General features: G+C 45.8%; 1 protein-coding gene across 3 annotated transcripts; it reads left to right on the forward strand.

Moving 5' to 3' along the window:
* Positions 1–26,743, forward strand: DNAJC5 (DnaJ heat shock protein family (Hsp40) member C5). 3 transcript variants are annotated; one of them, XM_054081453.1, is made up of 6 exons: positions 1–137; positions 14,348–14,413; positions 19,257–19,391; positions 21,695–21,908; positions 23,814–23,985; positions 24,701–26,743. In XM_054081453.1, exons 3-6 carry the CDS (start codon positions 19,285–19,287, stop codon positions 24,802–24,804), a joined length of 597 nt encoding a protein of 198 aa, XP_053937428.1. In that variant the 5' UTR covers positions 1–137; positions 14,348–14,413; positions 19,257–19,284; the 3' UTR covers positions 24,805–26,743. The 3 variants fall into 3 exon arrangements, with proteins under 3 accessions (XP_053937428.1, XP_053937429.1, XP_053937430.1); XM_054081454.1 differs by lacking the exon at positions 1–137 and adding an exon at positions 2,015–2,064; XM_054081455.1 differs by lacking the exon at positions 1–137 and adding an exon at positions 2,103–2,121.

Consider the following 26,743-nt stretch of genomic DNA (forward strand, 5'->3'; position numbering starts at 1 on the left):
CCGCTCGGGGCGGGGCGGCGCAGGCGCGGGGCTGCGGCTCCTCCCCCGCTGCCTCCGCGCCGGCTCCGCTCGGTGTCCGGGGCCGCCCCGACCGCCGCCGCGCCGAGCCCGGGGCGCCCGGGTACCGGCACCGGCAGGTGAGGGGGGGAGAGGGCAGGGCGCCCCCGGGACCGCTCCGGATCCATCCGCCCGGATCCATCACCCCCGAGACTCCCCTCCTGCATCCCCTCCTCAGGGATCCTCCCCCTGACCCCCCCTACTCCTCCCCGGATCCCCCACTCTGGGATTTCCTCCCCCCCCCTCCTCCGCACCTTCCCTCCTGGATCCCCTCCTCCCAGGATCCCCCACTCCGGGATTCCCCCCCGTCTGGGTCCCCCCACAGGGATCCCCTCACTCTGGTATCCCTCTCCCTGCACCTTCCCTCCTGGATCCTCTCTGCTGAGATTCCCCCCTACATCCTCCCCTCCCAGGATCCCCCACTCTGGGATTCTCTCCCCGCTCTGGATCCCCCCCAGGATCTCCCCTCTCTGGCTTCCCCCCCCCCCCCCCCCCCCCGCATCTTCCCTCATGGATCTCCTCCTTTGGGATCCCCCCTGGAATCCCCCAACTCTGGAATCCCCACAGTCCCCTTCCCCTCTGGATCTTCCCCCCTGCCCGGCATCCTCCTTGTTCCAAGATCCCTCTCCCTGACATCACCCCACCCTCTCCCCTGACTCCCCCTACTCTGAAATCCCTCCTCCCTAGATCCTCCCTTCCCAGGATACCCTACTCTGGGATTCCCCCAACTCTGAGATGCCCCCCAGGATCTCCCCTCTCTGGGATCTCCGCCCCTCCATCTTCCCTCCTTTTTTCCTCCCCACTGGGATGCCCCCACTAAATCCCCACCCTACCAGGATCTCCCTCCAGGGTCCCCCCAGGATCCCCCCAATCCCCTTCCCCTCTGAATCTTCTATCCCAAGATCCTCCCAGTCTGAGATCCTTTTCCCTGACATCTCCTTCCCTCTTGGATCTCCCCACTCTGAAATCCCTCTCCCCTACATCCTACCCTCCCAGGTGACCCCACTCTGGGATTCCCCCAACTCTGAGATGCCCCCGATGTTCTTCCCTCTCTGGCTTTCCCTCCCCTACATCTTCCTCCCGGATCCTTTCCTCTGGGATCCTCCTCCTAAATCCCCCACTTCCAAGGTTTCCGCAACTCTGGGATCCCCCCAATCCCCTTTCCCTCTGGATCTTCCCCCCCCAAGATCCTCCCTGCTCTGAGATCCCTCTCCCTGTCATCTCCCCCTCCCCAAGATCTCCCCACTCTGAAATTCCTCCCCTCACTTTGGATGATTTCGCCCTGGATCTCCCCCCTCCGCCCCGGATCCCCTCTCCTCTGGGTCCACACCCTCTCTGGGGTCCTGTGTTGTCTCCCCTGGATCCTGCCCCCTCTGGCATCCTTCCCTCTGGGATGTCCCCCTCAAAACCACTCTGTCCCCTAGGACTCTCCTCCTCCTTCCTCTCCCCTCTACCTAGGATACCCCTCTGGGATTTCCACTCCCCCCCCACCCTGATCCCTGGAAATCCCAGCCCCTTCCTTCCAGCTGCAGGGATCCCCCCAAAAAGGCTGGGAAGGTGATTTAGGAATGAAAGTCATCGGTGTCTGTGCCAGCCATGATTCCCGGGGGCTGGAGGCAGTGCGGGGGGAGGTTTCGCTTCCCTTTTCCTTATGTTATTCTGCTTGATTTTAAAAAAAATGAATGTGCAGCCGCTCAGGTCATTATGTGCTTAATGAGTGACGTATCCCAGCGGGAAGTAAATCCAGCCTTTCCAACGAGGAACTTGCACAGGCAGCGTCATTGTATTGATGTGGGCAGCGTCTTCTGGTTCCCAAATTAAGAATTCCAGTCAGGTAACCGCGGTGGTACGGGATGCAACGGGATGGAACGGAGCCGGCGAATCTGCTGTCGGCGCCTGGCTCCTGCGTTTGTGCGTTATCCGCGTCTGTCCGCGCAGGGACGCGCCGGTGACTTTACTGCCGGAGCGCATGGCACTGACGGAGCCGTTTCCGCTGCGGAGAGCAAGGTGAAAGCCATCCCTGTGGCAGAGAGAGAAGTCGAGCGATTCAAGCCTTTTTTTGAGGTTGTTTTTATTGGGGTGTTGGTTTTCCTGCGTGGGGAGGCGTTGCTGTAGAGCTGGGGATGCTTTGATATCCACTCCCTTGCGGAAAGGCTGGAAATCACGGCAGGAACGCGGCACATCATCTCATAGCGCCGTGAAATAACGCAGCCTCCTGCCTAGTGGCTGCCTGGTGTCCTCCTGACAGATTATCCGAAGGAACGGGGATGTTATATACGTGTTTAAATACCGTGTGAGATCGCTGCCGTTGAAGGAAACGCTTGCAGGCCGCACTGCCCGGCGCTGTCACCTGTCTTACCGGTGAATTAAGCTGTCAAAGTACACAGAGCTGAAAGGATTTTCCTTTGCAACGCGTCAGGATTGTACCTGGTTAAATTCCTCAATAGGAGCAGCTGCCTTTAAGTGGGATTTGCTCTGTTGCAGTAGAGGCCTTTTGGAGTTCTAAAGCATCCACTGGCTTCAGGCTGCTCTGCATTTGCTTTTGGTAGAAAATGGGAACCCTAATCTGACCAAGAGATCCTGACAAGGAGATGCCAATTTCATTTGCATTAATGAATTAGCTCTGATAATTCAAGTACGCTGTGTGCTGGGAGGAAGAAAAAGAGGGGAAGCAAAAGCTGGAGTCCGAAGTTGGCTTGTATGTATAGAATGCAGGGTGAAAATGAGTTTATTTTTATGGAGCGGCTCCCTGTGTTTTTCTCTAAGGGCTTTGGAGAACCCTCTCCTGGTGCTGGCCGTGCAGAATCTGCTGTGTGGATAACACCCAGTTTGGAGATGAGAATTCCAGTCAGACAGCTTTCTCTAAGCATAAATAGATGCCTCTTTCCCTCCCTCCTTCATTTTGTCTCAGTGCTTGTCCACAGCATTTCAATGAAAGCGGAGGTGCTGCAACGCGGTCATTTTCCTCTTCGATTTCTGATGTGTGCATTGATAAATCACAGGCTATGGGTTCAAAGTGAACCCAAAGCAAAGATTTCCCAACCTCGCAGGGCAGCAGGGCTGTGTTTAACCACCTTTTATCAGTCACAGGCTGGAAACTTAGGTCTTTGTAGTACATTTTGTCTCCAGTCCTAGATCTTGTATCCCTGATGATTATTCCCAACAAGTATAAACACTTTCCAGGGTGCTGAGCAGCTGCCTCTAGTCCATGGGAGGATGTGTGTGTGACAGAGGACTGGAGAGGGGTTGGAATACAGCTGTGATGTGGACAGGCTTTTCTTACTGTGTTCCTTGGATCTTCATACTTCGGGAAAATTGAGCAGCACTAGAATGACTTAGGAAATGAATAATATGGATGTTGAGACTTCTGGCCCCGTGTGCAGGTCATGCCATCAGGGTGGTGGCAGTTGTCAGCAGTGATGCTGTTAATGATCCCATCCCTTCGCTTCGTGATCCTCAAGAAGGATTTTTGTCTGTTTAAGCTTTTTAAGAATCATAGAATCATGGAATGGTTTGGGCTGGAAGGGGCCTCAAAGCCCATCCAGTTCCACCCCCTGCCATGGTCAGGGACACCTCCAACTGGATCAGGGTGCTCCAAGCCTCATCCATCCTGGCCTTGAACACCAAATCGTTCTATGAAAGATACCTTTTCTATATGTTTGGGAAGGGGTTGACAGAACTTTTCTGCAGAGCTTGTGCATGGGTGTGAGCGTCAGCATCCTTCCCAGAGCCTGCAGAACGGCATCTGCTAGCCTTTTCACTGCTCTCCCATCAAACACATAAGCCTGGGGATTAATTTAAGGTAATTTTAATGCATTCACTGATTTTCTTTGCAGTTCAGTCTGGAGCGGTGCAATTCCTCTTTGTTCTGCTTTGCCACTTGCAGTTCCAGCTTGGGTGCAGCCTCAGCTCCGCTTGTGGCCTCCCCAACCTCCAAGTTTCCCTGCTTTGTGGTTGACTGAGTAGAAGGGGAAGCAGTGCCAGGGAAGGGTTGCCTCCGCCTGGGTAGATGTAGCTCGCCCACTGTTCTCCAGTGGTCAGAGGAAAAGCCATTTTTGAGGAGGGGGTTTGGCAAGTGGCATGGTTTGCCTGGGGTGGTGGAGGGCTCCAAGGGCCAGTCTGCAGGCTCGGAGCAGTGGTGTGCCTCAAGGCAGAGGCGTCACAGAGCAGGACAGGGGATGAGGAACGTGGCTAATGCCAAGGGCCAAAGCAAAGTGTTGCACTGGGTTTTTTTTAAGGTTAAAAAGTCATTTTCCTTGTGCTCTAGTAATTTCAATTAAGCTGTATTGGTTTAGAAGCGCCCATGTAAATCTTTTTGGCATACTTAACTCTCTAGCTGCCTGGCCTGGCCGTCAGAGCTCTGCCACACGTTCAGCGTGGTTTCATGACTGACTGGATGTTTGCAAAGGAAAAGCCTTGGAGGATGATAAGGAAGCTGAGGAGTGATCCTGGTCAGGGTGTGCTGCCTGCAGACTGCGAGCGCTTATCAGTGCTCGGGAGCTGTTTGTGAATTCTTACCATTGTTTTGATGCGTTCTTTATCCTCAGGACAAGCCAGAGTTGAGGTTGCTCAGCCTGGAGAAGAGAAGGCTCCAGAGAGATCTTAGAGCAACTTCAGTACTGAAAGGGGCTCCAGGAAAGCTGGGGAGGGGCTCTTGATCAGGGAAGGCAGGGATAGGGTGAGGGAAATGGTTTTGAGCTGAAAGAGGGGAGATTGAGATGAGATCTCAGGTAGAAATGTTTTCCTGTGAGGGTGGGGAGGCCCTGGCCCAGGTTGCCCAGAGCAGTGGTGGCTGCCCCATCCCTGGAGGTGTTCAAGGCCAGGTTGGATGGGGCTTGGAGCAACCAGATCCAGTGAGAGATGTCCCTGCCCATGGCAGGGGAGTGGAACTGGGTGGACTTTGAGGTCCCTTTCAACCCAAACTATTCCATGAATCTGTGATCCTTATGGTGTTCTTACTGTGTGAGTTACTGTGTGGTGATGCTGGTGGGCCAGCCAGTGAGTGCTTGTAATCTTGAAAGACCAGCATTTGAATGGGGCTGTATCTTAAGATTTACATGGAAGTTCAGTTCATGTGTTTTCTTAATCGATAGAAATGTAGGAAGCACGGTTGTGGCACAGTAAGTGTTTTGGCTTCAGAGGCACTTTATGTCCTATTTCGGGCAGCGTAAACCGATACCACAGAGCTGCATTCCAGAGCAGAACTTCCTCAAAACGTTGTTTAAATGTTTTTAATGTAGTGATAGTAGCTGCTAAAAAATGTAAGAATCGTGTGTGTATGCACAAAAGAGTTCAATAGTGACAGTTATTAGTGTGGGACTGTGGGTTTTTAGTGTGTTGTGGTGCTGTGGGTTTGTCCTGGGTGAGAGCGGATGAACGGCTTCAGCGTACGTCCCAATTCCTTGTGTCTTGGCCCCTACTCCTAACTGCACTTTTATCTCCATCACACTGAAATGTGCCATTCTAAACCCCTTCTCTGCCTCCTTTGGTAACGCTGCGATGCTGTCTGTGCCAGCACATCGTAGGGCCAGCTGTGACATCTCAGTGGGCTTCTCTTTTGGGTGTGAATTCTCATCCTCTGGGCGCCAGAGAACACGTGTGGGATGTGCAGTGCTGCGGCAGCTCCCGTGAACAAGGAACGACTCTCCTAAGCCCAACCAGATTCAAGTTAGCAGCGGCTGTCTCCTCTTTCCCAATCTGCTCAAGCGTTTTGTAACAAGAGTAGAGTTTTTTTATGAAAAATTGTTGGCTTTCTCTTTCTTTTTCATGTACTTCAGCACCGTGGTCTGCTCTTTGTTGGGTGAATGGTTGAGCAAAGAAAAAAGATGCTGGCATAACTGGAATTTTTGTGCTGGTGATGGTTTGATGGCTTCTGGCAGAAGAATGATGCAAAGAAATAGAAGAGTTCTCTAGATCTGATTGCAGCAAGGGGCAGTGTCTGGTACCGGTGGGGAGAAGTTGATAGAAGACCACAAACCAGGGATCCCGCCAGCCGCTATACTTCCCTGCCAAGAAATTTTTCCTATTATCCAATCTGAACCTCACCTGGTGCAACTTGAGAACATTTCCTCTTGTCCTAAAATAAAAGAAAGGCACATTGATAGTTGTCCTTGTTATCTAAACCACTCTGTGAAACAGTGAGGTGCATTTGGGTAGTTATACCTCTGCACCTTCCAACCTCTTCTGATTAACTCCACTTGCCTGGTTTTCCCAATTTAACTGTGAACAACAATTGTGTCAAAGCAATCTTTAATTTTCAGTATGTATTTATTTTGCTCTCTGTTGTGGTCTGCTCACAGCAAGGCCGTTATTCCCCAGCATTAACATTAGGGCCATCAGAAGAATAACCAGCTGATGAGGGGTCAACCAAACCAAACCCCAGTGATGACAGAAGAACGTCTCTGAAGAAAAGAGATGGTTCATCGCTTTTCTTTCGCCACTCAGACCAGAACAACTCCTTTAACCAGACGTTATTTCCTCTTCTAATTGAGTTAAGAAAACAGATTCGGTTCCCATTCTGAGCAGTGAATTGATTGAAGGTCCATTTCTTCTTAGGAAGAAATGTTTTCCTGTGAAGGTGAGGAGGCGCTGGCAGAGGTTGCCCAGGGCAGTGGTGGTGTCTCCATTGCTGGAGGTGATCAATATAAGTGTAGATGTGACACTTCAGGACATGGTTTGGTAGGCACAGGGCAGTTGGGCAGAATGTTGGACTGAACAAGCTGGAAGGTGTTTTCCAACCGTAATGATTCTGTGATTCTATTTTTCATGACTGGTCCTGAAATCGAGTCTATATTGGATGAAACCTCTTGGGTGATGAAAACCCAGCATCTTCTCTACTTGTCCTATGATGTGCAACTCCTTACCTAGTTTCCTGCCTCTTCTCTTAAAGCCACATTTCTTGCAGTCACTTTTCTCTTGACATTTTCCGTATAAACCGCGGTTTGTCGCTCTCACACGTTAACGATTATCTTTCTGTGATGGCTCTCACTCTTCCTTCCTTGCTGTTTTGGAGCTGTTTAGATGTGTGGATGTATAAAATATTAGTTAAAAAATAACCCTCAATGAGGAAAGGTGCTATTTGGCAACTACATTCTGTTCCTCTTGAGGACCTTCAGGAAGAAGAACTCTTGGTTTGGGGAATGCAGGCAAGGATAACACTGGTTTAAGGTTGCACTCTGAGCATCACGTCCTATACCAAGAGGCTGGAGAGATGGCTGTTGTACTCCAGTGTTAGTTAAGATCAGAGGGAGGTATGAAAGCATCACAGTCACAACAACTGCAGGTTTTCCTGGCTTTGTCCTCAGTTATTTAGGCAGAAAAAAGACTAAATGTGCTTTACACTAAGCCAAAAGGCGAGTGCGTTGGGAATGGTAGCGATTAAATTATGGGTCAGTAGAATAGCAGCCTTTTTGTTCTAAGTCTTCCAAAGTGTGATTCCAGTTTGGAAACTCAGTTTATACAATCTGTATGTGTTTAGACATTCTATTTCTTATCCTAATTATAATGTTAGAAAACTCAGTTACAGTTGAAGTCTGGAACATGTTTTTTCCTGAAGTGCCAGGTTTGCAAACTAAGCCTGCAGTCGGAAATTCAAGCTGTGCCTTTTCCTGTTAATCACTGGTGAGAGGGAAAAGCAGTCGGACAGATAACCATTCCCGGTTGCCTTATTATTTCTGAATTATGGGCTTGCTTTGTTTTTTTAAGCAGCCATGAAATCCTGTTGCCAGACTGAGTAGCAGAACTGTGGACATATTTCATCATGCAGTCTGCAGACTAAATATGTGCAGAGAGAGAACGGTGGAGGTAAAAACCAGTGCGGCTTCTGCAAGAGTGAGAGGAGTATAAAATAAACCTTTCTGTTGGTGGAACCGCAGAGATCACCAAGGAGGTTATTTCCTCTAATAAAGTGTCCATTTAAATGATAGCCACTTCTCATCCCACCCTGTGATTTGTTTGGATATTTCCAGCCAGGAGGAGATGCTGTACAAGATCTTGGGTCCTGAGCACCTCGTGATCCAGACCGACTCAAATGTGGGAGTTGTCTGCTGGTTAATATATGTTTGGGATATTGTAAGTGTATAGTTACACTGGCAGCAGAGTCGTAGTGACTTCTTCAGTACTGTGAAAACCTCAGTACGTCTATGGAATAAATGTGTGGATATCCTAAGGTGGTCTCTGCTTGGCTGCTCTGCGTGGTCATCTCTGGACCTGTGCTCCCTTTGAGTTGACCTCAGAAGAAATAAAAATCTTTGCACTGAAGGCATGCCCAGCCAGCATCTCCCAGCCCTCAAAAGAAAAGATTTGTTGTATTTCCCTTCTAAAACAACAAGTAAAAGTTGGAACGATGTAAGCTGTGCTGCTCAAGTCTGATTTTATTTTGAAAATGGATGGGGCAGCCACGACTTCTTGGGGCAACCTGGGCCAGGGCCTCCCCACCCTCACAGGAGAACATTTCTCCCCAAGATCTCATCTCAAATCTCCCCTCATTCAGCTGAAAATCATTCCCCCTCATCCTGTCCCTGCCCTCCCTGATCAAGAGCCCCTCCCCAGCTTTCCTGGAGCGCTTTTCAGGGCTGGAAACTTGTCTAAGGTCTCCCTGGAGCAAATCTGTTGTGCAGGTTTTCTTTGTTTCTTTACAGTGTCATAAAGAAGGCTCTGAATGGACGTTAGAAGTCCAGGTTTTCTGTTTTCACAGGAGGAAATTAAAATGTTCTTTTCCCTGGCAGTTTCTGTGAGGAAGTGAAGCAACGAAACAGTGAAGTCTCCCTGCAAACTGGGGAAATGAGCTGAGCAATTTGGAGAAGAAAGGGGTTTTAGATATGCTTAGTTTTTAAACTTTGCAGCAGAAGAAAATCTTTGGAACTAAAGTCTTCGCAGCATAACTGAGCAGATATGAATGCTGCTTGAGTAATTATGCATCTTCTTAGGCTGGGAGGTCCTGATCAGCTACATGAGGTTAAAGTAAATCAGGGAAGAAGTTTCTTTTCTGCCTGTATTAAGTAAATTAACTTAATTTTTAGAGTAAAATCTTGTAGGTTACATAAAACTAATGACCCTGTGAAACAGAAAGAAAGGCTCTGATGTTCTGGAGACGACATCGCATTGGGTTCCTGGTGCTTGTGTAACGGCATTTTAGCTTTTCCTGAGCTGGGGTGGTTGCTTCTAGAAGCATTAGCAGGGGTTGCTCGGGGCAATGGTGGAGTCTCCATCCCTGAAGGGGTTCAAAAAATGTGTAGAGGTAGCGCTTCAGGGTATGGTTTAGCAGGCATAGTGGTGGTCTGCTAATGGTTGGACTGGATGATCTCAGAGGTCTTTTCCAACCTTAACAATTCTATTATCAGAAACCGGGCTTCATAGATTCTGCTGTTCAGTTCTGCTTATTTTGCTCTAAGTTCCTACTTTTGAGAGGAAGATTTGTGTGCTTGGTGGGAGAAGAGAACTATTAAAGAGCTGAACAACAGAGATAATTAAGCTGAGAGGTGAAGCTTCTCAACAGGGAGCACCAGATGTGATCATTTTGGATCAGGATGAAGATGCGGGAATTACTCTCTGCTGTTGGTACAGCTTGTGCTTGGTTTTTGCCTTTTTTACCTGCTAAAATGAACTATTAATGTCAGAGTCATTAACGAAAACTGTTCCTGAAACAGCTAGGAGTGTTTATTTGACAACAAAGCAAGTCCCATAATTAATTAGTTGTAAAATGATTTTTCTCTATGTTTTGCAGTTTGCAAACCCATACTTTTTACATTATTTGCATTTTGAGGAGGGGTAAGATCCTTATTTACCTTTTCATCCACAACTGTTTCTAAAGAAGATAGGAAATGTCTTCCTTTTCCTCCATCTCCTGGTGCAGCGGATGCGCAGAGAAGGTGATGTTCCCCTGCCCTTCCAGACTGATTGCTGATAACTCTCTCTCTCTTTCCCTTTGTGACCAACTTGTATCTTGAAGGATGTGCTCATGGCTGGGGATATCATTGCATCATTTCTTTTGCCTCTCAGACTGCTTGGCTGGCTTTTTTAGATGAACTCTCTAACCCCACTTTGTTCTTTCTTCCTGGTCAGGTGAAAACTGTCCGGGCTGTAAAAAGGGGCAGCTTTGACCCGTGTTGTCTCCATACCCTGGTGCTAAAGTTGGTTTGATTCACGTGTGTTTGTTGTACAGTTACTGCTTCATGCGGCTGAAACTCACCCCAACCTAAGCAGTGGAGTGTTTGGAGCAGCAGTTGAGAGGTTGGGGGTCACATATTAACAGTTGATCCAATTCTGCACCTTTTGTTACACGAGCGAATAGATATTTTCTCTTCTATTGCTGTTTAAAAGCCTTTGGTTGTCTGACCTACGTAATAGCATAAACCCCATTCTTATGTCAGTAAACCCATCTGGTTTAATGCTTTGACTCTTTTGGCACAGCGATTAGCAATTTGATTTTTTAATGGATATAGTTTATTCACCCCACCCAGCACAAATGGAGCTGCACGGCTGCTTCCGAAGGACTTAAAGGTATTTCTCCTCTAGAAGAAATGAGTGACGTCAGTGTCAATCCACCCACAGCAGTGAATGTTGTGGTTTTTCTCATTTGTTCTAACAAACTTGTATGCTCTGAGTAGTTACAGCGATTCAAACACTGCATAGATAAACAATTAAGAGTAATAATGGAGCAAGCAAACAGAACTACTGGTTTTATACATCCCTAAATAGCTGAGTAAGCAGATGTAAAGTGTTTTGTAGCTGTATGCAGTTTGACACTTGCACTGTACCATATAAATTACCATAGTGCCATAAACAATACTGTAATTTTGCTGGAGGCTTAAGTAGGAGCAATTAAATCATAAGTAGGGAATCCAGCAAAAAACCAGGGGTTTAAAGAGTGATTCTTTTGCTTGAGGAGAGAGAATAGAAAATGTGACTCTAATCCTTTACATTTTTTTCTCCCTTGATAGGGAAACCTTCTTTAGGAAGTTTGGATCTTACTCTGGTGTAGGGTGCAAGGTCACTGGCCTTTATAACAGGTTGGTCAATCAGACTTAAATGGCTAAATTTTAATCTGCTAAGCTTATTAGAGAAACAACACTTGGATCGCTGCGGTTGAGTTTGTCACAAGTTGCAGTGTGACATCTCTTCTACTTCTTAAGGATGGATCATTGTTCCATCAGTTTAGACTTGAATTGAGCAGGGAAGTTGTGTCATCCCAGCTTTCAGCTACTTAAAAGCTCTGTGCTGCTGTTTTTTTCTTTTTAAACCTCATATTTTAAAGAATTTAACGAAAATTCTAGTGTCACAGTCTTTTGCTGTTGGAAAACTACCTTCTATTTCCAAGGCAAATTAATTTGGCCACAGTCAGGCTTTGGTTTTTTTTTTCTGGGAGAGAGATGTGTGCGTTTGAATTAATTTCCTGGATACTACATTCACTTTGCATCAGGATTTATCTGCTAGTATGTTGTTATGGATTGATTTCTCACACGGCCTTTACCAAAGGGCTGCAAACTGAAAGACAAAACTCACCTCAGTGGCTTTTGTGCTGTGATATAAAAATATAGAAGTAACAGCAAAGCACTGACTCTTGGGTGCTTTGATGAAAGAGTAAATGTCTGTGCTTCAGTTAATAGGTTAAAATTCACTATTTCAAGATGGTTAGGGGGATGTTTGTCAAGAGTATTTTAAAATAGTAGTGGTCTTCTGAGTGCATTTATTAGCCGATTTGTGTTGCCTTCAGCCTTTTCACATCATTTTCCCAATATTGATTCATTTTGCAAGTGATGTGAGTAAGTAAGGGTGTGAAAACAAAGACTTGGGAGTTTTATTTTGCCTATTTATTTGTTTGTTTATTTTCCCTTAAATGCAGCATTAATTCTTTCAATACTTGATACAATGATACAGCTCCTGTATGTGACGGAGGTGGATGATGAAGTGAGGTATCCAAAAGGTACTTGTTGGCAGCATCCGAGCAGGATGCCGACAACTCTGTCAGTAGAAATGTTAAAGAGCAGTGGTTGTTCTGTGTCTGTCAGAGGAGGTTAGGGCTGACAGAAGGGACAGATATGCTTTTTATCCGAAAGAATAGATCTGAGGACGTCTGATTTCTGTAAGGAAAGGTAGTATGTATCTCTTGGTTAGAGGAAGAAGAGATGCTGAGCTTTATTGTGGTAGCAGTATATGGGGAAAATGTAGTATTAGATAAATCGGATTCCAGTTTGCAGGATAAAGGAGGCTGGAAGAGCTGGTTTGGGCGTGAGTGAAAAGGTTGAAAGAACAGGCAAATATCCTGTGTGTTTCTTCATTTATGTTGCTGAATTTAGTTTGCATTCCTGTTGCTTTGCTTGCTTTTATTGTTATCATCATACTTTTATCGTCTCATCTCATTTTCGTACTCATATCATTATTCTCTGCCTCTTAAACAATTGCTTATTCCCTTCCCCAGACTTTTGAGCTGTTGTGGTTTTTGAAACCAGGTAGGATCCATTAATCTTGGTTTTAAAGACTTCTGTTTGGCATCTGCCCTTTCAGTTTCTCTCCCTGTGTTTGTGTTGTGAATACCCTGTCATGAAGAGGGAAGATATTTACCAGTAAATCCAGCAGGGTATTATGTGGAGCTCTGGGTCAGTGGATCTGGCCTGCTGGATAATGAGATTGGATGGGGAGATCAAAACATTCCCGAGTCACTAAATTGGAATGACCGGTTGCACCAGAAACTGTGGGAGCAGAATCCCAGTGAGACGAGCTGCTCCGGGCAGGGAGTGTGCATGGGAGGATGCAGGTGAGGAAGGGGTGATGTGGAATTCTGGGCTTGGATTTCTTGTGTACTTTGATTTTTATAAGAAGTAGTTTCCTTTGGCATTCATTTTGGGCTTCTTCAGTTGTTTCCAGCTGTAAATCAGGCTTTCTGCTGTTCATGAAACTTTGTGTTGGTGTGATTGAGAGACTGAGAAGGAGATATTGTTGCTTGCATCCTTGTTAAGACAAAAGAAGTTACTTTTCTGTAAATTCTGAGTTTGTGTGTGTGCATGCGTGCGCACCATAAAAACTAAAGACTTCTCTTTTGATGCAGTTTTGACCAGGCCAGGGCTGGAATCTTGTCTTTGAACTACTGTCTCTGCACTTCATTTTATTTTCATTTCCTTCATTATATCCCAAATGCTGATGTTAGCAGAGCTCATTTTGTCAAAGGCCAGCAGGAATAATCGAATCTCCAAAGTGCATTTGGACTTTGCGTTCTTGTCCTGTTCCGTTCACGGATTCCCAGCTGTGTGCATCTGTAACTGGAGCGTACACTAGCTGTTGTACAGCTTGACTATCAACATTTCCGAAGTTCAGGCTGCCATCCGAAGACGCGTCAGGGGGAGATTTAGAGATGGTCTGCGCAGAGGTGGGAAGGCAGAGCTTACCTGGTGCTGAGTGGAGTGGTGGAAGTGGCATGGTGGTGGCATTCACCTTCCCCATGCATGTCCTCTTCATCTCAGTGTGAACGACTTGGGAAGAAAGGTGCTGTACAGAAGGTACTGGTTTTGTATTGAAGTTTTTAAAAGGTTACCTTTATCTGTTATACCGGTTGGCCATGCCCTGTGCCAGCTCCTGCGGTGGAACGGCTGCGTGCCCACAGGTCCTGTGCCAGAGCCTGCTCCGTCTGCCACGTTCCTCTAGCAGTCTCTAATGACTTTACAGATTATCAAGGCTTGAAAAGCACGCTTCTGTTGGTTTATGTACAGAGATTTCACTAATGCTAAGTTGAAGAAGCCCAAAAGCTTTAACAGAAGATGGTTATTTGCGTTTCTGTGTGACTGGTGGCTGTATTTTAGATAAGTAGTGAAAGTTTTAGGAAAGAGGCTGAAGCTCTGGATAAAACCAGATTCCTTGAGTCTGTCCTTCAGGATATTTAAATTGCTTTGACAGCTACAGAGTTCTAGGGAAAAGTTTTTACGCTGGGGAGACACTGTAGTATAAAATATTTCAGACAGTAATAACTTCCATGTATTCTGGACTTTGACATCAAGATGATGTTTGAGTGAAAGCTTCATGAATTGCAGCCGTTTCCACGTGTTCCATGGTGGCAGCTGGTGGGGCGGTGGAGGCCGGTACCGCGTCCCGGCTGCAGTGGGCACCTCCTTCCAGCGCTTCCCGCTTTGAGGGAGAACTCTGTATCAGTATCGGCAGTTACCGTTCTGGATTTCACCTCCCTCTGGCCTTTAGCACGTTGCCAAGGTTTGTTATAATGACATAATGTGATGATAACTTTGCAGTGAGGCTTTGACAGATGAGTTAATAAACAACTAATTTGCTTTCATTTTCTCTTTAGGAGATTCAATTTGAGGCGTGTGGAGGCTGTGACCGCTTACCTTAGCATATCCAAACCAGAAACCAGGTAGGTATTATGGTTTTGATTTCTTGTAGCTAAAAAAATCCACTCATTTAAATGCAAAATAACTCCAAGGAAGCAAAGTTCAAAGTTCCCTATAGAAATCTCCAGGTCTCACACAGCCAAGCTTAAAACACCTAATTTTTCTTGATAATACATACTTGGATATGTTTCTCTCCTCTCTCCTTTAAAAGTGATGTTTTTCACCCTAGAAAAACACCAGATTGTGAAAACGTCTCAGAATCAGAGACAGATGGACAGGGTGTGGAGGCCAGTGGCGCTATCCCATTTCTGTGATAAATCAATATTTACTAAAGTGTTTTCTGGCTTAGTGGTTTTGTTTAGACTTTTAGTAGTAAATACTAATTGAGATGGGATAATTGAGTTCAAGATTAACACCTATAGCTGCAGAGAAATATTCGTTTGTCTTATCTCTCTTGGCCGTAATAATAGTTTGTAGTTTAATGAGATAAATACAACTGGTTTCATGAAACCGGATAGGATTCTTTTGGGAAGCTAAAAAGAAAATTAGCCTTTCTAAGGTTCAATTGTAAACCTGCCAGGTTTAATCTAAGTCTTTTCAGCAAGATGGCACCAATTGTACTGCCCTGGTGCTGCTGAAAACAGTTGCCTGTCCTGTAAAAGCTGACTAACGCAGGATGTTCTGATACACAGATGGTTAAAAACTGGTCTGTTTAATCCAGGGATTACCTTTCCTTCGGGGAGAAACCTCTTCAGGGCATCCTGCTCGGTTAGAATGCATAGCAGATGGCTTGGTGCTGCTGAATGCAACGCTTACAAAAGCACAGAGCAGCTTCCAGTGTTGTGAATTGGAGCCACTTGTAACAACAGTAGGGTGGGTGATGTCCTGCCTTACCGAGTGCCCTGAAATTAAACCACTTGCACCTTTATTATCTGTCTCATATTTGAAAAGCCAAAGGTTGCATTCCTGATAATAATGCTTTGCTGTTCCCTTATATACACTTCCCAGATGATCCGAGGGCTGGAGCACCTCTGCTATGAGGACAGGCTGGGAGAGTTGGGGTTGTTCAGCCTGGAGAAGAGAAGGCTGCGGGGAGACCTTAGAGCAGCTTCAGCACTGAAAGGGGCTCCAGGAAAGCTGGGGAGGAGCTCTCGATCAGGGAGTGCAGGGAGAGGGTGATGTCTAGTGGTTTTAGGCTGAAAGAGGGGAGATTGACATGATATGCTAAATGTTCTCCTGTGAGGGTGGGGAGGCCCTGGCCCAGGTTGCCCAGGGCAGTGGTGACTGCCCCATCCCTGGAGGTGTTCGAGGCCGTGTTGGAAGGAGCTTGGAGCAACCAGATCTGGTGGGAGGTGTGCCTGCCCATGGCAGGGGGGTGGGACTGGATGAACTTTGAGGTCTCTTCCAACCCAAATCATTCCAGGATTCTATAGATTTTTATTCCCACCTTGTCTTTTGCTCTTTTGCCAAGGCCAGTGTCTGTTTCACACCAGATTTGAAGAAATAATGTGAACGCCCCATTACACCGGACTCCAGACACCCTCAGCTATTCTCATTGAAGCAATTAGAGATTGCAGCAGTGTGGGAGTTTATTCCTGTGCCTTTGTTCTGGACAGGCAGACTGGTAGACATCACCGGGTTGAAATTGAATTCGTTTTTATTAAACAAATTGGCCCTAATTTGATGGTGGAGATGTTATTAAGCAGAACATAGTGTATAATACCTGTGCTCTGCAGCATCTGGTCACCAAGGGCAGGTTGGGTTCATTTTAAAGGAAGCTTGTGACGTCTGTTTACAGACTTCTAAACAACATGAACCTTCTTAATATAGCTCCAGTTTGAAGTGATACCTCTGGGAGAGCTGAATTAATGTGTTAATTCTCATCCAGGATTCTTTTTTCCGCCTGATTTCTGATTAATCCCACAGGTCCCTGGCAAAGAGCAGTGGTGACAGCCAGGCTTCTCTCGGCTGGATGCTGCCGATGGGTGGCTGGTGTGATGGAGCTACAGGAGAGGGTCCTGGAGGGCTGCGAGGAAGCAGTGGTTGGAGAGCAGGAGGAGCCAGGACTGTGGTTGGAACAGGCCTGGGTGATTAGCTAGATTACTGGAGAGACGTCAGGAGCATCAGTCTTTGACCTCAGGACTGGGACTGCAGGGTCGGAGGGGGCTGGGAGGCTGTGGCCAGGCTGATGGATGGCTGCGGAGGAGAAAAGGCTGTCACAGAGGGTTGTGCCTGTGTATCCTTAGGGGGAAAAGGCTGTCACAGAGGATTGTGCCTGGTGTATCCCTGCACATGGTGTTTCCTTCCTGAAATGTTTTTTCATTTCACTGAATCCGATTGTGCCCAAATAAATGAATCAGTTTATTGAGTGCTGCCAGGCACAATACGTTTTCCTCTCCTACGGAAACCTTTTGGGAGCTGAGTAGTGTCCATTAAAGGATATAGTCAAGGAGTAATGGTTTTAAGCTAAGGGAGGGCAGATATAGATTGGCTATAAGGAACAAATTTTTGCAATGAACGTGGGGCCCTGGTCCAGGTTGCCCAGAGCAGTGGTAGCTACCCCATCCCTGGAGGGATTCAGGGCCAGGTTGGATGGGGCTTTGAGCACCCGGATCCAGTGGGAGGTCTCCCTGCTCCTGCAGGGGCGCTGGACTGAATGACCTGTAAAGGTCCCTTCAAACGCAAACCATTCTATGATTCTAAAAAGCAATAAAAGAATTTTCTCTTCCTACCTATGCATTCACCTTCCAGACTTGAGGTGTATTTTGAGTTCTTAGCCAAAGCATTAGAGTTCAGACCTTTTGTTATTATTAATAATAGTTTATAGCTTGCTTATTAGGTAGCCTTTAGTTAAACTTAACAGAGCTGCCAAAGACTTCTTGGTGGAAATTAGATTGGAGTTTGCTAGTTCATACAGACACAGGATACAGTGCCTGGTGTTAGACTGACATAAAACTGGGATGCCAGAAGTGGGAGAGCAGTCAGCAGTGGGCTGAGATGAACAAGAAAGTGGTAATGTCTCTGTCACTGTCCTTGCCACCTGGTACGCTCGTGCAGGTTTGGCGATGCCCCGTGTTGGTACAGAGCACTGTGAGTTCCATGGAGCGGATCAGCGCCGTGAGGTCAGACCAAGCACCATGCAGTGCCACATGCAGCATCTGAGAGAGTTTCTTCCAGGTCGCCTTTTTAAAGCTGAAGTTGTTAACTTTGTTGTGTAAGATAAAGGGTTAAATTAGAGAAGTCTGATGCTTTAAATATCTTTTTCAAAGACTGCATAATCTGGTGTAGGCTAACTGTAATGGCATAATCCAAAAATAGCCAATCGTCTCCTCTGCGATGCTCATCCTCGCTGCCGTTCTGCAGCTAAGGAATGGCAAACGCTAATCGCCTCAGGGTGTCAGGGGACACAACCGTGTCCGTCTATGGTGTGGCACATGGGAAGCCTCCACAGCCTTTCACGTTGGCATCTGGAGGTTAATTCACCTTCAAGAAGTGTGATTTTAACTCTAGTACAGGCTACATGTTTGAGCCCATGACTTTAAATTATAAGGTGAAGGGGATGGAGCCCAGGGGTTCTGGGAGCAGCTGAGGGCCCTGGGGCTGTTTAGTCTGGAGAAGAGGAGGCTGAGGGGAGACCTCGTCGCTCTCTGCAGCTCCTGGGAAGGAGGTTGTGGTGCTGGGGGTGCTGGAGTCTTCTCCCAAGGGTCAAGTGATGGGGTGGGAGGAAATAGCCTCAAGTTGCACCAGGGGAGGGTTGGGTTGGATGTTAGGAAAAATTTCTTTACTGACAGAGTGGTAAAAGCACTGGCAGAGGCTGTCCAGGGCGGTGGTGGAGTCTCTGTCCCTGGACAGGTTCAAAAAACCATGTAAATATGGTGATTTGGGACATAGTTTAGCAGGCACGGTGTGTTTGTGTTGATGATTGGACTGGATGATCTTGGAGGTCTTTTCCAACCTTAACCATTCTATGATTACTAGAGACAGGATTTTCCCCTGTCTTGTGGGCCGATGTTCCCCAGGTGTTCCCAGGCTTGGTCAAACTGGATCTATGTGGATGGGTGTCACTGATGAAGTGGGAGGCTGAGGCTTTGAGGGTGCATGGAGGTTGTCTTTTATTTTAGCATAACAGAATGTCTGCAGTCAAAAATACAAGTGAAATCACCCCATGCTGCAAATGTGGTACAAAAGGCAGCCTCGGTGTAACATCAACCTGTCTGTTGTCACGGTTTTACAGGTATTATCACAAATAAATTCATAGAATCATAGAATGTCCTGAGTTGGAAGGGACCCACAAGGCTCATGAAGTCCATCTCCCGTCTCCACAGAGGATAACCCCAACATTCACCCCGTGGGTCTGAGAGCATTGGCCAAACGCTTCTGGGCTGTTGCCAGTCTTGGTGCTGTGACTGCTTCCCTGGGAGCTGTTCCAGGGCTCCACCGCTCTCTAGGGGAAGAACGCTCTCCTATTGTCCAACCTAACCCTCCCCAGCGCATCTTCCTGCTATTCCCTTGTGTCCTATCATTGGTTAAATGGTCTTAATATTAAGACTAAGAAAGAAGATGAAGTAACGTTAGAGCTGTACACATCTATAGCTATACCCTAGCTGCCGGTTTGGAGTTGGAAAGGAGATCTGGGTTTGTGTAGCAGTGATTCCAGGGCGCCTGCTCAACACGTAGTAGTTGTTTTCATTGATAAGTCACTGGGTTTGTACCTTTTTAACCTCCACATATATTAAGAGTCTTTTCAAAGCACATCAAAATCTTATAAAAGATGAGTCTTCACATGGCAACTCTGGTTTTGGCGCTGATTTGTTATGGAGGTCTGAGTTCTTCTTCATTTAAGCGTTTCCAATCTCTCTTTGGCAGGGGCTGGTTCTCTCCAGGTTAACTCACCATGGCAGACCAGAGGCAACGCTCACTCTCAACCTCTGGAGAATCGTTGTACCACGTGCTAGGGCTGGACAAGAATGCCACTTCAGATGACATCAAAAAGTCATACAGGTAAAGGTCTGGGTTTTACACCTGTTATCCATAGCATAAATAGCTTTAATTAAGGGTTTCGCAGATGGCACATCTACGTGTAGGCTCCAGGTGGTTTATTTAAACCTTGTGGAAGAAAACCAAGTGAAACCACTTGCAAAAATTAGTGTGAAAACATGCCTAGGCTTTGTATGTAAGTGCTATTAAGTTTTTACATCTCATCTCTAATAAATCATGTTTGCAAATGTGCCACTTCATTCTGAAAGGCCTTTCTATAATGCTGAACAGTTTTAAAACAGTGTGACCAGAGTTAAATTACTTGTGTTAGGTAGCCTTGCATCTTGTTTACAGAGCCCACAGATGTGTAGTCTGGTCCTTTTGTCCATCATTTCCTGTTCTGGCACAATGAGGTGCAGATTAAGATGCAGATAAAGATGCAGATAAAGATGAAAACAGACTATCAACAATTACTTTTTCCTAAAAAAACATTCAGAATTTCTTATTCTAGGTAAAGTTATGATTTTTATAAGAGGATTTTTTAATTTCATTTAATTTCTTAGATGAAAAGGCTTCACATTGACCAAATAAAACCAAACAAAGAGTCCTGTAACATCCTTCCTTTCCACATTTCCCCCAAATCTGCTTAAATGTGATTGCTTCTTCATTCTGGAAGCTGTTCGGTGAGCAGCACTGCATCTCACATTACACTAGGGGTCAGCAAGAACCTTTGCATGAGGATGCTCTGTTTCACAGTCCTTTTCTTGTAGTCTTTAACACTTACCACAATTTTCCCCTTTCAAAGTTACATTTTAATACCACTGACGTCTACACGGTGAAGCCTAGGAATAACCTGGGTCCACAGATCCTTGAAAATGAGCTGTGACATCATGAAACCATTACATGGAAGTTGGGATCGGTCATCTTCAAGCCTTAGCAACTGGGAAATGACCTTACCTAAATAATCACAACAGTTTTTCCTTTGGGAGAAAGAACCAACGAGATCCTAGGGTGAAGTGTGGCTGCTTCTTACTTACCTGAGTCTTCACCTGATATTGCTTCCTTTGCTGCTCCTTTACAAAAGGGAGGGCCGACGCTTCTTTTTTTCACCCCATTTGAATCTTCGTGCTGGCCTGTGGACTGTGGGGTTTGTATACGTGTAGGACACAGGAAATGAAATACATTCATCTCTTGTAGCCTGACTTTAGCCATGACTTTCCCAAGTTTATATAACGTCCCTCTAATTATTAAAACTCTGGTTATTTCAGCCTCCACTGAGGCTGCAGCGTTAGTGGCAGCCCTGGACATTGTTTCTCCGAGCAGCACTGTGTACAATTTGTGTATTTGAAGTGCACTCTGTGTTATTTGAACACTGATATGCTGTGTGCAAGCAGAAATCTGCATTTTATGTTGGGCTAAATATTTCTTCTCTGCCAAGTTGTCATGTCAGCGTCTGCAGGCTTCCAGGGTACTTCTCAAATACAGACCTTGTGGTAATTTCCTATAGGAGGACATGGGAGGAGAACTGTTAGCGCACAATTCTATCCCGTTTTTCTACTTGGGAGCACAAATGGCTGAAATGGGAAACATTGGAGCATTTTTTCTGTCTATAGGGAGGTGTTTGGATTTCTGCTGGTTTCTGTGGAGAGCCTGGGCTGAGTCAGAACGAGCACATTTATCAGTGCTTCATCTGATTTTTTGTGCTGTGTTCAGAGACCTGCGGGACTGTAACTGCTGTTGTTTAGTTGTAAGAGATCTTGCATGACTGGGGGGGTTCACTGTGATTTCCTGGTATTTTGAAGCTCTGAAGGTTTTCTATTCTATCAAGCCTTGAACTGAGAAGTACTTTGTTCCTACACAGGAATCGGTGAATTAACCACAAGTGGCTGGCTGTTCTATTTTTGGGTTCAGACTCTGCAGATCAGCTGTGACAGCTTGCTTTTATTTATCCTTTGGTACTCTATCTTAGGCTGTGGTGTGTCTTTTTTCTGTTTGCTTGGTCTTTACTTTAGCAGGAACGAAATTTACCAATGGAAATTGCTGGAGCTGAGGGGTAGAAGAGAGCACTACTTTTCTTCGTTGTGTCTCTCTTCTTCTGTTGGATTTCTGAGGCCCAGATCCGGTCTGAGTCAATTCTGTGAGCCAAGCTAGACAGTGCTGTAGCCTTTTGTTATCATCTAAGGAAGAATCATCAGGGAAGTTGAATCAGAGATGAAGGAAACCAGCTGGGACTTGAATAACAGACAAGTGACAGATTTGAATAAAAAAACCACCAGGAACCCAAATCTGTTTTTTAATCTGTAACAATTTCTTTTTTCTTTCTGCAGGAAGCTTGCGTTGAAATATCATCCAGATAAAAACCCCGATAACCCAGAGGCAGCAGAGAAGTTTAAAGAGATCAATAATGCCCATGCGATATTGACAGATGCCACAAAGCGAAACATTTATGATAAGTACGGTTCTCTGGGTCTGTACGTAGCCGAGCAGTTCGGTGAGGAAAACGTGAACACGTACTTTGTGCTGTCCAGCTGGTGGGCAAAGGTAAATGAAAGTGCAAAGAGGTGCTATTCTGGATTGGCATTTAAAACACTCAAAGAGCTCTATTTTGATAATTTTGTGTGGGTTTACTTTTGGAAAGCACTGAATTTCTGACAGCTGGTGGTTAACCTTCTCTTACTGTGTTGCAAAGAAGTATTTTTCTATTACCTGTCAGTGATACAGGCCTAATGAGCAGGACTTAGAGAACCTTCGACACTTCTAGTAGATTTAAAAGTGATGAGGATCTGCGCAGGATTATTCTCTTTGCCAATATCTGATAAAGGATTTTGCAAAGCGAGAAACTGTAGACTTGAGCTCGCACAGGAGATCCTGGTGTGCAGCCTGCCTGCAAACTCACTCAGAGGCTTCCCTGACAAATGTCATTTCATCATTCTCTGATTTGAGAAACTCCAGGTTATTTGCTCCCTTGCCCATCCTTGTTTCTTGGGCAGGAGCATCCCCCACATCCCAGAATTACCCTGCAAACTCCCATTCCCTCATAAATGCATGCAAAAAGCCGTGTGAAAGTGTTGCAGATGTGAGAATTATTGTGCAGACACCTTCTTCTGCCACTACCAAGGTACAACTGTGTTTTACTGGACTCAAATTATTTTTAAGTGTAATACACTTCTGTCTTTTTAGGTATTACCTTTTAAAATCGCTACGTTTACTTATAAGTGCAAAATCCCCACCTGTGTTGCCCATTGTACATTCCTCATACTGAAATCATCCAGGGTTTTGCGTTTCAGAGTCCGTGTGATTGCTGCCCGCTTGCACAGAAAGTGATAAGTAAAGGGCAGCATGGCTGCAAAACTGATGTATGAACCCATAACAGCACCCACTTAATTATTTAGAGACACGATGCTGTTTGCAGTGCTTTATGGCTGATTAAAACCTTGTCCTGGTCTTGGCGTTTCATTTCATGGGTTCATTTTTCTGCCCTGTGTCAGCACCGTGTCTGTTCCTCAGCTCCCCTGCAGCACGAGGACAGTTACATCACCGGCCTGGTTCACTTATTTTTAAAATCACTTTTTTCAAACCATTTCACAGTGACCTATGTGAAAATGTTAATTTTGCCTGTTGTCGCTGTGATGAGCACCCATTAGACTTGGCTTGCTTCGACTTCCCTTGCTCCCCTGACCTCAGCGCCCCAAACTTCAGTATAGAGAGCTTTGCAGCCATACCTACAGCCTTGGGGACCTCAAAGTCCTGCTGTGGGTACACTGTGACCTGCGCATCAGCTCGCAAGCATGCATCTTTTCCAGGGTTATTTATGCAAGCTGCAGGCTGTCCTAACGTATTGTGTCTCTGAATTTTAATACAGGTACTCTTCTTAGGTCTGTCTCTTCTTCCAGGTGTAGCACAGTAGTCCAGTTGAACCTAGATTGTAGGGATTCTTCAAGTAAACCAGGTTCATAGAATCACAGAATGGTTTGGGCTGGAAAGGACCTCAGAGCTCATCCAGTCTTACCCTCTGCCATGGGCAGGGACACCTCCCACTGGATCAGGGGCTCCAAGCCCCGTCCAACCCGGCCTTGAACACCTCCAGGGATGGGGCAGCCACCACTGCTCTGGGCAATCTGGGCCAGGGCCTCTCCACCCTCACAGGAAAATGTTTCTCCCTAAGATCTCATCTCAGTCTTCCCTCTTTCAGCTTACAACTGTTTCCTCTCATCCTGTCACTGCATCACAGGTTGGTAGTGTTCACCTTGGTGTAAAACACTGAGAGCTCTAGTCAATTTTGCACCTATTTAAATGCATCTCAGTGCCGAGGTATGAAACTGTAATGAGTAAGTTCTGTCCTGCATTGCTGTATTTTGGTCTCTGGTTTCCACACCTGAGTCTCGGTGTGGTCACAGCGTGGTAGGCACTGGTTATGAATATTTCTTTGCCTTCTGTCCTCTGCAGGCCTTGTTCGTCTTCTGTGGGCTCATCACAGGCTGCTATTGCTGTTGCTGTCTGTGCTGCTGCTGTAATTGCTGCTGTGGGAAGTGTAAACCTAAACCTCCTGAAGGGGAAGAGCAGGAATACTACGTCTCTCCAGAGGACTTGGAGGCACAGTTGCAGTCAGACGAAAGGGGTAGGTGAAACTGCTGTGCAATTTCCAGAATCCAAGTCTCTGAGCACATGGTGTGCTGGTTAAGAAGCAGGGCCTGCTTCGCGGAGATCAGCACGGATTTGGGTTTGTGGGTGATGGTCTGGGAATACATGTGGCACGAGGATAACACCAGAGGGTCCTCCTTGCACTTCGTGGGTCGGCATCAGAGCAGTAGGTGACCATCACTTTGTTTCCTTCCCTCATCGCTGGAGTAACGCACCAACTAGACACGCCTGATTGTGTCCCAGAGGATTGGGATGCAAGGCAGCTTTAACTGTGTGAGGTGTAAAGAAAGCAGGACTGCCACCCTAGCAGCTACGTGTGATGCTGTTTATGAAGATATAATAATATCTATTATAGATATTTAATTCTATAATGTAGAATTAAACTGATCGTTTAAAGAATTGTAGAGCCTGGTGTATGCTCTGTTTGTGTTTTTAATGGGCGTTGCTGAATGCGGGCGAGGATCAGCTGCTCCTGTTTCGAGAAGAAGATATAATACATGCTCCACATGTAGACTGGAGTTGAATGGTATTGCATGCAGAGGGAAAAGCAGTAAATTAACATTGAGCTCTGTGCAATTGTATTATTGTACACAATTAACTGTGTTATCAGAGTGTTGTAGGGAGGTACTTAGCAAAATAGAGGTGCTGCTTACTTTCCTTGCTGTGCTAAACCTTCTGTCTTTGCTTTCCAGAGGCCTCAGACGCACCGATTGTGATACAGCCAGCATCAGCCACAGAGACGACCCAGCTCACAGCTGACTCTCACCCCAGCTACCACACTGACGGATTTAATTAAGTTAAGAAAACACTGTAATTAGAATAAATAAAATAATACATGGCCAACTCAACACTCATGAACATTAGAAGTAGAGAATGGGAAGGGGGAATAATTCTGCCACAGTAAGAGGGCAGCTTTCCAACCTGCCGAAATATTTTGTAATCCCTTCAGCCTTTTGTCACCTTTCAGTGTCGTATCTTGATGATACGTGAAGTGCTGTAGCATGCAGTATTTAAAGCAGTTTAGCTACGGTCTTATTTGTTTCCTTTCTCTTTTTCTTTTCCCTCCTGTTTTGTTTTTTTTTTTTATAGCATGTATGGAATTCTGTTAAATGTCTGTGGTGTAATGTACTGAGTTGTCACGATGTAAGTGTGATGGAGACATTCTGCATTTTAAGCAGTGGTACTGGCCTAAAAATGAGATTATAAAAGAAAAAGTTTCACAGAAGCCACCGTTCTTCCATACAGCTGAGCTGTTGGAGACCTTTCAAAGTTCACAACTCTTATTTGAGTGCAACAAACCAATTCTTTCATTCCTCGGTCTATTCCTGCATTGTTACCTAAGCACGTTTACAAAGCCGAGAACCAAAAAATGCCAGTCCCGCAGAGCTGCAATTCACTTTACTGCTGGTTTTCAGCTTAAATAAATCTACCTTGAAAAATAAGAAGGGAGAGTTTCCAATCTTTGAACAGAAAATTGATGAACGGCTCTTTACGTGCAAAGCGATCCTCAATGACCGTGTAACGGCAGAGCGTAGTTTGTCACAGGACCAGCCGTGAACGGGTGGATTTGGTGGGATTTGAACCCAGTTCTGGTTTGGTTTGAGTTCAGTCATTTTCCCGATGTGGTAAAGACCAAATAGTGCAGCTTTTTGAATGCATGAGAATATCGAAGTGAAACTGGTTCGTTGGTTTTCACTGGGCAAGAGGGTAAAACACAGACAGTAGGCAGCGGCATAGGTGTTCAGGGAGAAACCTAATTGGTTTTAAAAAAAAAATCATTCTAATAATTTGAGGTTTTAGTAGACAAATGGAGTATTTTGTGTCTTTTTATAAAGCTTTTGTAATACTCTAGCTCTTTGATTTTCTTATGAACTTCTTTGTGGAGTGCTTACCTGGCTTTCGAAGAACAAGCCACCTTGCTCTGTGTTTCTGTTGTATAATTTGCACATTGTCTTGCATTTACCCTTGTTTACACCAGTGTTTCTCTTTTCCCCAGAACAACTAGACATCAAGGTTTCCTGTGCTATTTTGAAACCAAGTCATGTTTGAGCACTGGTGGTTTATCGCTGTTTAACTGTTACAGAAGCATTTGGGGCAGCCGCTGAATTGCTGCTATATTTTGTTAATAATCTCGCTTTAGATGCTACAGAGTCAGAATCTGGAACAGCTTCCAGGGATCTTACACTTGGCACTTTTAGCGGTTGATTGCAGCCTCTTTAATTCTGATCTTTATGGTTTCCTATCACAATGCCTCTGCCGTCTTTTGTAACCCGCATCGCCCCTTTTCATTCCTCGCCCGGTTCTGCTGAGGCTATTTCCAGCCTTCCGCCCGGCGTTTGCTTTGAAGGGCTGTCGTGCTGGTCTCTCACAAGATCCAGGTGGAATGGAGTAAAGAAAAACAGCGGAAAATGAAGGAGATTCTCCTGAATGCGTTTTCACGTTTTCTTTGCATGAGCTGAAAACCACGGAGCACAAAATCTGACGTGAAAGCTTGTTAAATGTACTGGTTTGGAGAAAATGTTCTTAAAGCGGTCTTAATGCTGAGTGAGGGATATTTGCAAAACCAGAGCTCCCTGTCGCTGTTGGTACAAGCACGAGTTTCTTGCCTGTCTGTGAGCTTGTTGCAGGTCTTGGTTGTGATGCCAGCCCAGGTCCCAGGAATTCAAAAGGAACTGTTACTTTGGATTAACTGGCTGGATTTCAGTGGCGCTTGCTGCTGTGTGATGAAGTTGTCC

Source organism: Cuculus canorus, chromosome 16 (assembly GCF_017976375.1).
Source record: "Cuculus canorus isolate bCucCan1 chromosome 16, bCucCan1.pri, whole genome shotgun sequence".
Lineage (NCBI taxonomy): Eukaryota > Metazoa > Chordata > Aves > Cuculiformes > Cuculidae > Cuculus > Cuculus canorus.